The sequence below is a fragment of the Phoca vitulina genome, unplaced genomic scaffold (genome assembly GCF_004348235.1).
Source record: "Phoca vitulina isolate PV1807 unplaced genomic scaffold, GSC_HSeal_1.0 scaffold14, whole genome shotgun sequence".
Taxonomy (NCBI): Eukaryota; Metazoa; Chordata; class Mammalia; order Carnivora; family Phocidae; genus Phoca; species Phoca vitulina.
Window position 1 is genome coordinate 28,388,129 of NW_022589717.1, and position 14,828 is coordinate 28,402,956.

General features: G+C 43.3%; 1 protein-coding gene across 2 annotated transcripts in view; it reads right to left on the reverse strand.

The window, feature by feature from the left end:
* Window positions 1-14,828, reverse strand: part of TMEM154 (transmembrane protein 154) — a 42,041-nt gene that overhangs the window by 4,985 nt on the left and 22,228 nt on the right. The window contains exons 4-6 of one of the 2 annotated variants that reach the window (XM_032413004.1): window positions 11,583-11,610; window positions 10,208-10,293; window positions 8,334-8,391 (exon numbers count right to left, since the gene is read on the reverse strand). In XM_032413004.1, coding sequence (XP_032268895.1) covers window positions 8,334-8,391; window positions 10,208-10,293; window positions 11,583-11,610 — 172 coding nt within the window. The remainder of the gene's footprint in view (window positions 1-8,333; window positions 8,392-10,207; window positions 10,294-11,582; window positions 11,611-14,828) is intronic. The other variant, XM_032413005.1, reaches the window with a different exon arrangement.

Genomic DNA, 14,828 nt, shown 5'->3' on the forward strand with positions numbered 1-14,828 from the left:
TTTGTGTTGTGAAGACGGAGGAAAGAAGCTGTGATTAAGGACGGGCAATCGATGGGAAAAGAGGAGGCGGACAGTTGTGAATAAAAGACAACTTCCGTGGCAAAATTTATTTGAAATGGAAAGCTGATGGAAGGAAAATTAAGACATTTTTCAGCCGAAGAGCAGATGTAACCACCCCTTCACTTCAGTGACCCTGAACTACTCTTAAACTAGGCAAGGAGTTTCCATTTCCTGGAAATTGGGTGGTAGCAGGATATTATTTCTAAGATCTAGGAGTTCATCTCTATAGCACATAAGTCTCTTTCCTTCTGCGGCCTTACCTTGAGATTTCAGCCACCCTAAGCAGAATATAACACAAAGCTGGATAGCTATGGGCTCAAGCCCTCTTTTGTCTACAGCACTGATCTGCATCCAGCTGTCCTAATAGAAGTGATTTTTTAAAGTATCATAAAACCAATCCATAGTCTTTGTTGAAAAAATAAATACAAATAAGCAAAACAAAAATACTAACAATCTTACCACAGTTAACATCTTGGTATGTACTCTTCCAAACTTCCTTCTTTTGATGATGATATACATTTTTTCTTTGTACAAAAATGGGATCATATTATGCATTTCATGCTGTAATCTGCTTTTCTCACCTTCATTCACATACAGACATCATTCCTTGCTAATAAATATACCATATCTTTTTAGTGGCTACAGAGACTTCCATTGTGTCACCAGACCAAAAACCATTTTTTTTAAACTATATCCTTATGGTTAAACATGTAGACTATTTCTGATTTTTAGTTTTTATTTAGTATAAAAAAATCTTCGCACATTTCCAATTGTTACCTTTGCCTAAACATACCTAGAAGAGGAATTGCCAGGTTAGAATGTATGCCATTTTAAAGCTTGAACAGCCCATTGTCAAATTACCCCCTTCCCTAGACATTTTGCACAGTTTACCTTCCTCCCCACACTTTCTTTAGGGAGATTTCCTTTCCCCACATCCTTTCCAATACTGGATAGTATTATTCTCGTTTTTTATTGATTCAATAGGTGAAAATAGTATCATATTTACCATTACTTTGTAATGATTTCTAAGAAAAGTAAACATTTTTTTAAACCTCTATTGGTAATTTTGACTTCTTCTTTTGCTAAATTCCTTATTGATAATTTTTACTCATATTTAAAATGGGACTATTATCTTTTTATTGGTTCATGTATTAAGAATGATAATTTTTGTTCATTATATATATATTTTGCAAATACTTTTCCCCAGTTTTCCTCTTCCTTCTGATTCTATTTATTGTGTTTTTTGAAGTACAGAAATTTTGAGTTTTTAATGTAGCTCAAATCTATGCTTTTTTTAAAAAGATTTGTTTATTTATTTTAGAGAGTGAGAGTGTGTGCGAGTGGGGGGGGAGGGGCAGATGGAAAGGGAGAGAGAGACTCTCTAGCAGACTCCCCGCTGAGCGTGGAGCCCCGCGTGGGGCTCCATCCCACAACCATGAGATCAAGACCTGAGCCAAAATCAAGAGTTGGATGCTTAACTGACAGAGCCACCCTGGCACCCATACATCTGTGCTTTTCTGATATGGTTTTTAACTTGTGTGGCATGCTTTCGACCCATCCCCACCTTAAAGTTATAATAATATTTATCTATATTTTTTCTGGACTTTTTTTCGTTTTTCAACATTTAAACTTATTTGGAGTCTATTTTAATCTAAAGCATGAGACAGCTCTAAATTTTAATCATTACAGTGTGGAGTCTTTCAGGAGTACAGTATGTCTCTGTCTATTTTTAAGAATCTTTTATGTCCCTCCATAAAACTGAACAATTTCTTTTTACATTACGCCATGCATTTTTTTGGTTAAGTTTATGCCTCGGTATTTCGCGGCTCGTGTTGCGTTTATGGTCGTGCACATGCTAGTATGTGCTACCAGAGGCTCTTCTACACGGGAGGTAAGAGCACAGGGTCAGATGGCCAGAGCTTGAATCAGGGCTCAGCCACTTCCTTGCTGGGTGACCTTGGGCAAGGGCACCTTTCTTGGCCTAAGTTTTCTGTCTTCCTCTCACCTGCAAAACATACATAATAATGCCATGCACTTTATAGGGTTGTTGTAAAGAATAAGTGAGGGGCGCCTGGGTGGCTCAGTCGGTTAAGTGTCTGCCTTCGGCTCAGTTCACGATCCCAGGGTCCTGGGATCGAGTCCCACGTCGGGCTCCCTGCTCCTCAGAAAGCCTGCTTCTCCCTCTCCCTCTCCCTGCCGCTCCCCTTCCTTGTGCTCTCTCTCTCTCTGTCAAATAAATAAATAAAATCTTTAAAAAAAAAAAGAATAAGTCACGCTACCGGCCTGACATACAAACCCATGACCGTAGGTTCTTCTGATTTTGCAGATTCTATGCAAGCAAATGTTTGTCGGTTCAACACAGGCTTCAACACAGCTTCAAACATCCAAAGGCTTTCAGAAACCATCTTCCAAAAGCACACTTTCCGTTTCCGAGGAGAAAGTACTTACAGGGGGTCTGTGGAGAACACCCTACGAGCATTTGGAAGGCTTAGCATGTGCCACCGTCCACCCACCCGAACTGTTCCCTGCGAGCACCAAAGAGCCCGGGAGCTCACAGGCGGCGCTCGCTGCTCAGCTCAGCGCTGGGACCGGTGAGCAGGGCACGGGGCCTGCCACACAAGATGCCCCCAAAGCAGACCCCAGTTGCTGCAGCTGTGGGGCACTGGGTCATGCCTAGTGTCGCAACTCCCACATGCCTGTTTTCCCTGGGAGGAAGTCCGCGCCCCGGGATCTGGCCCCCAGCTGAGCCTGGAGGCATTCTCTCTCGCTCGCTCATCCCTTCATTTAGTTAGACGTGTTCCCTGCTGTCATCTCTGCGAACTGATCAAGGAAGCCCGGGCGTGTTTAACGCTGGCAAATCCTAGAGTTTCCAGTGAAAAATACCTTGGCAAACTGCCCCACGATTGCAACAAATAAACTCAGGGGTCCTGCCTCAAACCTCTGTGCCTGCCTCCGTGTTAATTCTGGGGGCTCCGGCGTCTGGCCGGTGACAGTGGCATTAGCCAGCAATTTTTCTCCAAGTGTTACAGAGATATTTTAAGCATGTGGGACAGCTTCCCCAAAAGCCTTTATAGTGACAGGCCTACAAACTGTAAAAACAAATTGAACTGATGACAAAGCATCATCTTACGATTTTTAAGAAAGTGTTTAATTGGAACACCAGCAGCGAAACGAGGACAGAGGCCACTCTGAACACCTCGTTTCCTAACTGCGCCTGGGTCGCAGGTGGGAGCAGATCAGCCTTGTTTGGTCTCCTGACCAGTTTATCTTCTAGCGCTCCCTCCGTGTGACCACGGCCAATGTTTCCTAGCTCCGAAGATGGCAATAAACCCGCATCAAACCTTTCTTGTGTCAGGATGCTCCGTAACTTGGGGCAACGCCGAGCTCAGTATAGCACAAAGTCACGTAACAATTCGATCACGCTCCCTTTCTCTTCATCAGTATAACCTCCCTTCTCCTTCCCGAAAGGGGCCTGGCCCGCGCGGGGGAATTATAGAGGTCACACATCTGGCTAACATCACAGCCGGGCCTAAAATTCATCCAACACACATAGATCATGCCCACGGCAGACATAATCTGGGCCACTCTTCAAGCAACGCCGTGGTTTATTAAATTTAATACATCTTCCCTCACCACCACATGCACACGCACGCACGCATGCACGCGCACACACACACCTGCATTTCAACAATGTTGAGGTTATCATCCTGCAGGATTATAAGCGGTTACTTTGTGCCCCTCATATGTTACTTTGTATCCCTCATAAAACAGAGCTCAGATTTGAGGGAAACCAGTTGCCACTCAACATACTTCCTATTGAATACTTGTTGCGTTTTAAAGGACTTTTGAGAGACTAGAAAGGAAAAAAGGAAAGAAACTCATAAAGAAAATAACCAGAAGTGGCCACAGAGATTTACTTGAGTGGAAAGGCCAAAACAGTTCACCGAACCTGCTGTTTTCTCACAATTAATGGTTCAGTCTTGTCAATGACTACACGAGGTGATGGATACGTCATCCACCAGATACTGTCATGTATTAGCCTCATGGTGGCTGCCTTCCTTGCTGCTGAGTGTCCCTTCTATTTTTTAATCTCTAATTTGCCTTTTAATTTGTGGAATATCTCTTATCTTAACCAATTAATAAAAGTAAATGAAAATATAGTTTTAAAAGATACATTGAGTTTTATCATAAACTTGTTGTGTAAATTGGACAAGTCACTTAACCTCTCTGATTCCAGGTTTACTCATACAGATTATTTCATTTTAACTGGTTGAACTGGCATGATGTAGACCATGCCAGGCACATATTGGGTGTTCAGTAAATATATTTTGTAAAACTACATCAACAATCATACTTTTCAAAAAAAAGAAAAAAAGACAGAGAAGAGCAGAAACAGGAAGAAATTCACAAAATTCTTTATTAAACTAACCTGGATTTTCCTGAGAAATATTGAAGTGATCCATTTTTATGTCATTGAGCTCAGACATGAATCATAAAGTAAACAATAGAATTATTACAAAACCAGAACAGGTATGCTGTTATTTACCCCAACTAGCTAACTTCCTAGGTGATAGTACTAGGCTTCTGGTATGTATAAAATGCTGTATAAATGTCTTATTATTTTTTGTTATAAATGTGTTTTCAAAATTCTAAGTCCATTTGGATGGAACCAAATCGATTTTTCCCCTTGTCTTCCCCAATGCTATTTCTCAATATAAACTCATCACTGCGGCCAATTGGCATAAAGGGAAAGAAGATGGACACTTGGCTAATATTTGCGATTCCTTTTCTGTTGTTATTCACCTAAGCTTGCAGAGACAGAAACACCGCACTTGCAGGAAATTGTCCAACTATAAAGGCCTCGGGAAGAAGGGACAGGCTGGCTAGACCTTAAGCACTGTGATGAAAGGGATTCTATCCTTCATGTGGTTACAACTATCTAGCAGCATTCAGGAAGGTACTGGAAGGGTTGGGGTAGACAATAAGGGAATGCATTCTTTACCGAGAATTTAAACAATAATAAAACCAACTCAACAGATCTGCTTTCTGTTATCACCAAGTGCTGGCAAAGCTTAACAACGCCACTGATGAGATTCTCTTCAACTCCAGGGCAGACCTCTCCCCACCTCCCACTGCCCCGCCATACCCCCTGGACACTATTCCACCAACACTACTCTTCCACCACTACTCTCACAATGCCTCACCCGTAGCAGACAAGAATTGGGGGAAAATGCTAAGGTAGGAAATAACATCAAACTCCCCCTCCTCCACAATTCCTTTGTTATCTTTCCTTATTGATTTTCTAAAAACATGAAAACCATAGTATAAACTTCCCAGAGTGCTTTGTATGTCTCTGGCCCTTATGAAAGTCCTGTGCTAAATGTTAGATTCCATAGCATAAAGGAAAATGTCCATTCCATGAGGACAGGGCAAAGTAATGAACAATGGCTGGCCAATGGGATATGCGGGAAAAGACCTGAAAGACCTGAGACTATGGACCCTAATGAGAAAAGTCTTCACACCCGGTGCGGTGCATTAAGGGTAGGGTGGTGACCAGATTGAGTCCTTTTTCCAGAAGCACATGGACTTTATATATAACAGAGGTTCCATGTCAGGGTGTCTTTCTAGCATCAAGAAGGATTGAACCCTTTAAATGGGTTCTGGAAGTCTTAATGTAGCAAGAGGATCGAGACGTGTGTTTTCTACTAAGCTCACTCTCCAGTGACTGTTATGTACTTTCTGAAGCATTGCGTTCCCCTGCACACTACTTGAATGGTAGAGGAAGGATGAGTCGCAGACGTAAAAGCCAATGGGGAACTTTGGGGATAATGATGTGTCAACGTATGTTAGCTGATTGTAACCAATGTACCCCTCTGGTGTGGGACACCAATAGTCTAGGAGGCTGTGCGTGTGTGGGGGTTGGGAGTATATGGGAACTCTCTGTAATTTCTGCTCATTTTGCTGTACACCTGAAACTGCTCTAAAATAGAAAGCTTTTTTTTTTTTAATGTCCCACCCACTAATATGGATGTGCCTGGGCCCTTGGACACGGGCTCCTTAGCCCAAGAGGCAGTGAACTTATGTATATCAATTTTAAGTCACTAATAATAATACCAGGGATGTCTGGGTGGCTCAGTGGGTTAAGTGTCTGCCTTTGGCTCAGGTCATGATCTTGGGGTCCTGGGATCCAGTCCCATGCCAGGCTCCTGCTCAGCGGGGAGCCCACTTCCATCTCTGCCTGCCGCTCCCCCTGCTCGTGCTCTCTCTCTCTCTCTCTTTCTCTCTGACAAATAAATAAATAAAACCTTTAAAAATAATAATAATACCAATACTTCTTGAGAGTTTATTCTGTGGCAGGCTTTGTTCCAAGTGCTTTGTATCTTTCTGAGTTTTTAGTGACTAAAAACTAGATTTGCTTTACAATCTTGTACTGCTCTCTGAGTAATCAGAAAGTACCTATAGTACCAAAGCCTTGGGACTTGCCACTGTTGGTTCCATAAGCCGGTGCCGGCTTCACTGAGAGGGAACGGGGTGAAGCCAGACTGTCATCCTGTGAATTGAAGCCAGATTGTTCTGGACCAATGCAGGAATGTGGACATGCACCTTAAAAACAATAGTTTAGCATAAAGCAGCCCTCCAAATACATTAAGCATTTTTGTCTTACAGGCAGAAGTGAGCTCGAGCTTATTACAAAGACTAACCTTTCAATATTTCAGAAAATGTGATTTCTAAGATGCTTTCACAACCATACAATCCTCTAACATTCAGTTTCTTCTATGTTGCCAATAATTTCAAAGATCAAGAGGCAGGTACATAAAAGCCACGATGTTTCGTATCAGTTGAGGGTGCCGGTCAGAGATACACTAACAAGGTATTTATAGGGTTTCGGTGGTGATGTGGGTGAGCCCCACACTGAACATACACAATGACTCAATTTTAGGTAAGATTAAAATGTGGAGAGAATACTCCTTTGTAATTTCCTTTGTGATACTCCCCCTAACATTTTCTTTTCTTTCGTCTGCTTGTTAATATCTGGCATCTCATTTAAATAGTATAGAATCTTTTCTGAGCCAGTGATGAATTTTTAACATGCAGATACCTGGAGAGATAATAATGACTGAAATCTTCAATACGAAGTGAATTTCCACGTCAAAGCTGAGGATTGCCTCAGTAAGACTGTGGGGGCCTGATGGGTGAGATGTGGGGTGACCACCTCTCAGATGAGGTTGAGGGAAAGGTGCAGAATAAGGGTTCAGAAGACAAACATCTGACTGCCTCACTATCGACTATCAGTCTTCCCCTATGATGCTCCAGCCTCAGGGACTGCCCAGTGACAAGTGACTGCATTCTGGAAACATTTAAGATGACTGGCACAGGAACTTTGGTTAACACGGAGGGAGAGAAGACGGGTGGTGTTTATCCTGCTCTGAAAGTTTCTTCTATTTATTCCCACAGAAGTGTAAAGTCTCAGTCACAGGCTCAGTCACGTTCTCTGCTCCCCGATCTCCTCTGAGTCACCCCTACCAACAACTTGGCGCCCCCCAAATCACAGTGCAGCCGTGTGGGACAAGTCCCCGAGCTGCTGCATCATCAATCCTTTCTCCTGTGACACTTCTCGCGTCCTGACCAAACAATTCTCTGATCAAAAACACCCCAAACCTGGTCATTTCCATCCTCACAAAAGAGAACAACATTTAAACAAGATTATGGTGTGCTGAATAACGCCAAGCCCTAGACGCCAAAATCTTCTATCAGGCAGAGCCACCTAGTGGTAGGATGGAATATGTTTATCAAATTCTCATTTAATTTCTCTCCTATAACAAACAATCCAATCCAGGTGGGGTTTTGTTTTTTTTGTTTTTTTTAATATGTTCATTTTGCTCACTCTTATTTACAGTTATCCCCTTTAAGATGGCCACTTCCATCTGTTTTCCTTACCAAACATCTCTTCATCCAAGCTAAACAAACCTCTAGTTTGTTATAATCACAGTTTTATGACTAAAATGGAAGCCGACACAACAGTGTCTCTTTAGAAGCGCAAGAAAAATGCCAATACTAATTTACTTCTAAAGATGGAGTCACTAGGATATTTACTTTACATTTTCCTCTTTGCCATAACTCACACTTTTTTTTCTCCACATGACACACACATATACCCATGTAAATTGTCACATGAAATCTACAGGCACAGAGACGATAAGCAAAAGGGCTCTACCGTGGTCTCCCCTCTCCTCCCCCACACACCTCTCATCAATAGCGGAAACTAGAAGTACCTTGGGTTGTGGTTTGATTCTTTTTCTTCCTTTAAAGTAGGTAAACATTCACAGTCCGCTAGGACAGAAAAAAAGCAAACTCATTGTTAGTCACCAAAATTCTATTTTCTATCCACAAAACTCTTACATTTGAGCATCACATTTCCCTGATCTGTATGGTTACTTGTGCAGAAATGGCCTCACTAGGGAGTTCCAGAGGTTTAAAGATTAATGATGGCAAGGCTCTTGAAATGGAAAAAGCATCAGAAGCACAGATACAAGACTTCAACATGCCTCTGGCCCTGTTGGAAAGAGCACAATTCATCACTGCTTGGTTATTCAGTCCCTGAAGAACCACACTGTTGCTCCAAAAGCTAGAATCTGCATGTTGCAGATTAGACACTGGAATAAAATAGCTTTACCGGAGTCCTGATGTGCCTGCAGAATGATTTCAGCCAGGATGCCCCATCAAAAAGCAGCAGATAAAGTGAGGAACAACCAACCTTCTTAAAGTCGTCAGAGTTCCCTCCTATTATGCCCCACTTATTTTTAAGGAAAAACAAAATCCATCGGCTCCATCACGTATGTGTCAAAATAACTGTTTGCTATGGTTGTTAAAAAGAAAGGCCTTTTTCCAGGTTTCTGGTTTAGTGAGTGTAATAGGATCCTGATTTTGTATTACAATGATCCCAGGCACAAAAGGAAATATGGCAAATGATTAAGAGAGGTTATCTTTGGGTGGTATATTCTTTTCTTCTTTCTACTTTTTTTTTTTTTTTTTTGCATTTTCCAAATTCTATTATGTAGGTATATTTTATAAACTAAAAATAACAAAATGAAACTACCTCAGGATTATCTCAGTGACCCGCCCCTATCCTTAAATGTTCTACAGAGCCATTCTTTCCTCCATACTGGGCTATGAAAAATGGTTCTGTTCAAAAGTATACAAGTTCATTGAATGGTTCTAATCTTCTGGAAAGCTTATGTTGATAAGTCTCTGGTACAATAATTCTAATAACAGGTCTCTGGATTTGGACTTCACTATTGTTGAATCTGACAGACCCCAGAGTATTTTTTAAAGACGAATGTGAAAAATACGAATGATATGATAATATAAATACTGGATCTTATTAATTTAATCCGAGCATTAAAATAACTTATTGACTTTTTAAGCAGAACTTTAAAAAGGAAAAAAAACAGCTACCATCATTTTTAAATCTGAACATTGATTCAATGAAAAGTAAAGAACACATACAATTACTGCCAGATATCAACAAGTTCATGGGAATATTTATACTACTACTATATTAGTGTTGTCCAATAGAACTTTCTATATGATGGAAATGTTCTAGATTTGTGCTGTATAATATAGTAGTTATGAGCCGCAAGTGGCTACTGAGCACTCAAAATGTGTCTAGAGTGACTGACGAACAAAATTTTTAACTTTATTTCATTTTTTGAAATTTTAATTTAAATAGCCACATGTGGCTAGCATCTGTTGTCCTGGACAGCACGGATCTATGTAAACTATATGTGGTAAAGTTTTATACCATATACAGATTAAAATCGTAGATCTCTAGATGCTACCATATTTAAGGTAATGCCCGATGCTAACCTTTTCCAGATAATCTGGACCTGAAGACTTCCTTGTTTGAAAAAAGACCATTGGCTTCTTTGAAAAGCTTGTACAAGAATAAACACCAAGGGCACCAAGTGATGGCCTAATCAAATGGAGTCTTTAACGATGGTCAGCCCCAGGTTCACGGCCTGCGTGCTCCAGATCTAATGTGGCTTGGGCTCACCCTGACACACTCCAGGATTTACGGGGTATTTCTGAAACTCTGACAGTCTTCTCATACTAGAGAAGACAGAAAAAGAACTTTAGGTGACTGTACCATTTCTATTCATGCTGTTCATCCACTTGTCAAGCTCTTCCATTTCGATTTCCATAACAGAGGGCGTGTCTTCCTCAAAAATGGGGCTAGAGAGAGAGCAAAAACCATGTTAAAACAAAAAGAAGTGTGTTGGGCAGAGTTTCCTTTGGGGAGAGGCTGGAATGCTGAGTGGGAGAAAGGTGAACTTGAGGTCGTGTGTGACACTCCAGGGCAGATGGGGGGGTTTGCCCTATTCACACGTACCAAACTCTAAAAGGAGGAAAGGCCAGAACTAAAATAAACCTTCCTCTATCGCTGATCCAAAGACGGAGGGCACGCAGCTCAAGGGGAGCCCAGGAGACCCTGACTGCCCCCCAGAAGGTACAACGTTGAGCCAACAGGCTTCCACCGTGAGGATCCTCTGGGGAGTTGCCCTGTTGAGCTAAAATGCTAAAATTAAGCCTTGCTTAATTTCATTTCCCTTTCTTTGAGGTTTCTGATCTGTGCCCCAGGTCAAGAGGCCACTGTGAACAGGTTGCTTTCCTCACTTCTCCTTTCAATTCCCAGGCTTTTCTGTCATGGAGAAATAGAGCCCTTGCTTTCAGAAACCCACCGCACTCACTTCTCAGGGCTCAGAGCCCACAGTTATGGGAGAGAAGGCCCTGGTTAATGTAAATGGGGTTGGGGAGGAGGACCACCAGCTCTGAACCACAGTATGGGCGTGACACCGTGGAGAGGAAGTGAGCCAAGTGTCTAAACAAGCAAGGTTGCTAGGGGGAAAGCGGGGGCGGGGGTGGTGACAGGGCCCCAGAACAATCTTCTGGTGGAATCTTGTTCTCTCTCTCTCTGCCTCCCTTCCCTCCCTCCCTCTCCCTATCTTTCCCCTCCTTCTCCTCCCTCCCTCTCTCTCTCCCTGCACCACCCTTCCTTCCTCTCCGCCTCCATTCCTTTTCTCCCTCCCACCCCACCATGGTTCTGCCGCATGAACTTTAGGCTTCTACCAGGGCTCTCCTCCTTTAATACCAGGGAACATATCTCTCCTGGTGATAAAATGTTTAACCAGAGTAAACGAACCGATGTCCTTGAAATACACCCAGTGTCAGAATATTGAACTACGATGCATTTGGAACTGGTAGTAATCAAAAAGATTTAGTTTTTTCTAAAGAGGACCCTGTTCTTCACCCAGACTCCCCACTGAATTGAGGTTGGGGGCCTAGCAAGCATCCCCGTAGGCTGCTCAGGGCCCTCTCCCAGGGCCCAGGAAGCAAGAGGCCCCTCAAGGGTCCCTCAAGGGTATCAGAACAAAAACCCATAAAAAGCAGATGGCTTTCTAATCTGCTCCTCTCCCTGATATCCTTGTCCTCACTGAGCTGGGTCAGAGGTAGTGGGGACTTACACTTTGTTGTTTTCACTTCCCAGTTCACCTAAAGAGAAAAAAAAATAAAGGCCATGTTAGCTTTCACTGTCCATAACAACTTTTTAGTTCAACAACAGCTGAAATCTCCTTTACAAACACAAGAGATGACTTCAAATCGCATTTTTAAGGGAGCAATAATTAACCTTAATCTGGTCTTAATTGAGGTCTTAATCTGGATGGTCCAACGCGGATCAAATTCACACCCAGTTTTGGACTTCGTAATATCGTAAAATCGAAGCTCTGAGCAAACCTGCTCTGTGTTGCTGTGGTTGAGGTGAGAACCAGGTAACAGACTCTCAAATGCCCATCAGACTCTAGATGAACGTGTGGCAAGAATCAACGCGCATTGCCCCAGCTCCAGCTCCGTTTTGTTTGGCAGGGGAACCAATGCATCCAGAGAAAGAGGCAGTCATGTCATGTGAGTGGATAACATAGGCCCCCAGCACCTTCTACGATGTGAAAACCATCAAGAAGCAAACCACTTTGCAGAGGTCCACCGAATAGTCAGATGCTCCCGATCCTTGGCAAGCAGAGGTCTCTTTTCGCCAGGCCTGCAGAAATGCAGGTCCCCATCGAGGAAACACAGCCAGCAGGCCCCGGGAACTGAGCTCCTGGAAGCTGGGAGCCGCTGTCATTTCCTGAGGGTTGGCAAGCTTTCACGGCCTTGCTGATCCAGGAAAGCTAGGCACAGATGGAAGTTTCGTGCCATTACTGCCTACCTCCCAGGGCCTCTGGGTTATGTCTTTCTGGCCCCTGGTAGGAATCTGAAGCTCCCTGCAGGTACCTGATCCTCAGACACTTGGACTGGGGAAAGGGGAGTATATTCATTTTATATTTTTTATATAATTTTAATCTCAAATTGACATGCTATTTCCTTAAGGGGTTTTACTATAAATAAAGTCCCTACACATTGAGCCTCCCCTACAGGTGACCCATAAAGATCCCCCTGTTTTGTCACTTCCCCCCCTTTTCCTCCCCCTCTTTTCCTGCTTAGTAACACCCCCCCACACACACACCCACACTAATTTCTCAGAGAACAAGTGGCCCCACAGCCCCACCGTAGAAGGCATGGATTTATCTTTATAATTTGAGTGCCCGCAGGCTTTGTGGAGAGCAAAAGCTAACCCCGCATGCAGATGATGGAAAAGTTTAAAAACCCATTACAAAAGTGCTCCAGATGCACCAAATGCGAAGCTCCTGTAATCAGTATTCAAACAGAGCAAAAAGCCTTCTGTGGCCTCGTCTCTCCTGCTCCGAGACCATTACCCCGGCCCAGCCACCATGGCAACAGAAAAACATCTGGGAGAGCTCACCAGAGCCGAGCATTAAGCCAGGAGGGAGACCAATTACATGTCCCCAGCAATCAGGCCCTGCCCGCACCTCTCCACCTGGCCTCTATCTCTTTATTAATAGCCATCTAGTCCCTTTGCAACCGGAGGGCAAATGTACCTCTTACACTACCCCCCACCTGCACTTGATTCCATTTTCCCTCCTACAGTCCTTCCATGTCATACCCTCCTCCCCACTTTGTCCTCTGCCTCCAGCACCCAGTTACACCCACTTAGCACGCCCGTGCCCCCACTGTCAGCCACTCTCCTCTGTGCACCTCCGGTGGTGGGGTGGTGGGTGGTGGGATTGCTGGGCTGCGCGGGTGGGGGGGGCAGGGGGCATGGACCCCCACAGGGGACCGGCTGGCTTAGCTTTTCTTTTCCGTGCGGAACCCTGAGCAAGAGAGAGTCTTTCTGGAGATGTTCTGAGCTGAGCCAGGCTTCACATCGCCACAGCCTGGTTAAAGGGATGCCTGCAGCTAGCACAGAGACACAGCCCGTCGAGACCCTTAATAAATGTTAAATAAGAACAGCTACAAATGTAACTCCCGGAGGTCTAGGAAGAAGGGCAATAGAACAGCAAATTACTGCCCAGCACTTCCCTTCTCCTGGACTTGAAATGGACAAGCCCAAAGGAAAAAATGTGATCGCGGGTCAGAAGGGCTCTTTCTAAAGGTGTTGGCCGGGTCCTCCCCAGTCATCAAATGTGCAGGCTTACTTCCTGCTGGAGAAGAACACACCAGGCACTATTCACGTGGGGGGGAGAAACCAATGTGTCTGTTTCTAACTTTCTGAGGCGACATCATCCATGCCCTCCCACAAAACATCATTTTGGATGCTTTCCAAGCAAAATGCTGGTCTGACCCAGCGTGACAGTTTTATTTTTCCTGGAAAAAAATATTTAAATCAAATTTTGTTAATTTGAACAGTCTCCTTTTATTTATTTTTTTTTAAGACTTATTTATTTATTTTTTAGAGACCTGGGAGGGGCGGCTCGCAGAGGGAGAGGGAGAGAGAATCTTAAGCAGACTCCCTGCTGAGCATGGAGCCTGACTTGGGACTCGATCTCACAACCCTAAGAGCATGACCTGAGTCAAAAATCAAGAGTCCGATGCTTAACCTGCTACGCCACCCAGGTGCCCCTCTCCTTTTATTGATCTGCGTTATAATGTTAAATATGAATGGGTGGACTTTGGCAGACAGCAGTGCTTAACTTTTCAGCATTTAGTTTGTTTGAAGAGATATCCATGTGTTAAGCAGTTAACCATCTGTATCTATATTAAAGGAAATATTCAAATAAAGCTCTCTCTATCAAAACTTGTGATAAGCAATTGTTTTGAAATTTTAAGATCTCTGTGTTGTTTCTCTTAAAGTGAGGCATATTTTAAAACAAAAAGAATGTGCCAGTTTGTATTAAGGATAAGTTTCGAATTTGTTTTTATCTCTGAGAATAGGTAGGTGTTCTTTTAAAAAAGTACTAACGCGGGCGCCTGGGTGGCTCAGTTGGTTAAGCGACTGCCTTCGGCTCAGGTCATGATCCTGGAGTCCTGGGATCGAGTCCCGCATCAGGCTCCCTGCTCGGCAGGGAGTCTGCTTCTCCCTCTGACCGTACCCCCTCTCATGCTCTCTCTCTCATTCTCTCTCTCTCAAATAAATAAATAAAATCTTTAAAAAAATAAAAATAAAAAAATAAAAAAGTACTAACGCTGTTTCATTAACTCGTTCATTCAACCACATGTATTGAGCAGCTGATATATATTGGGCTAGACACTGTGTCAGGTCAAAGGGGCAATAATAATAAGCAGCAGCAGCTAACACAATATGCCAGCTACTCTTTTTCTGAAGTGGTTTACATAGATGAGTTCATTTACTTCTCACGATGGCTCTGCAAGCCAAG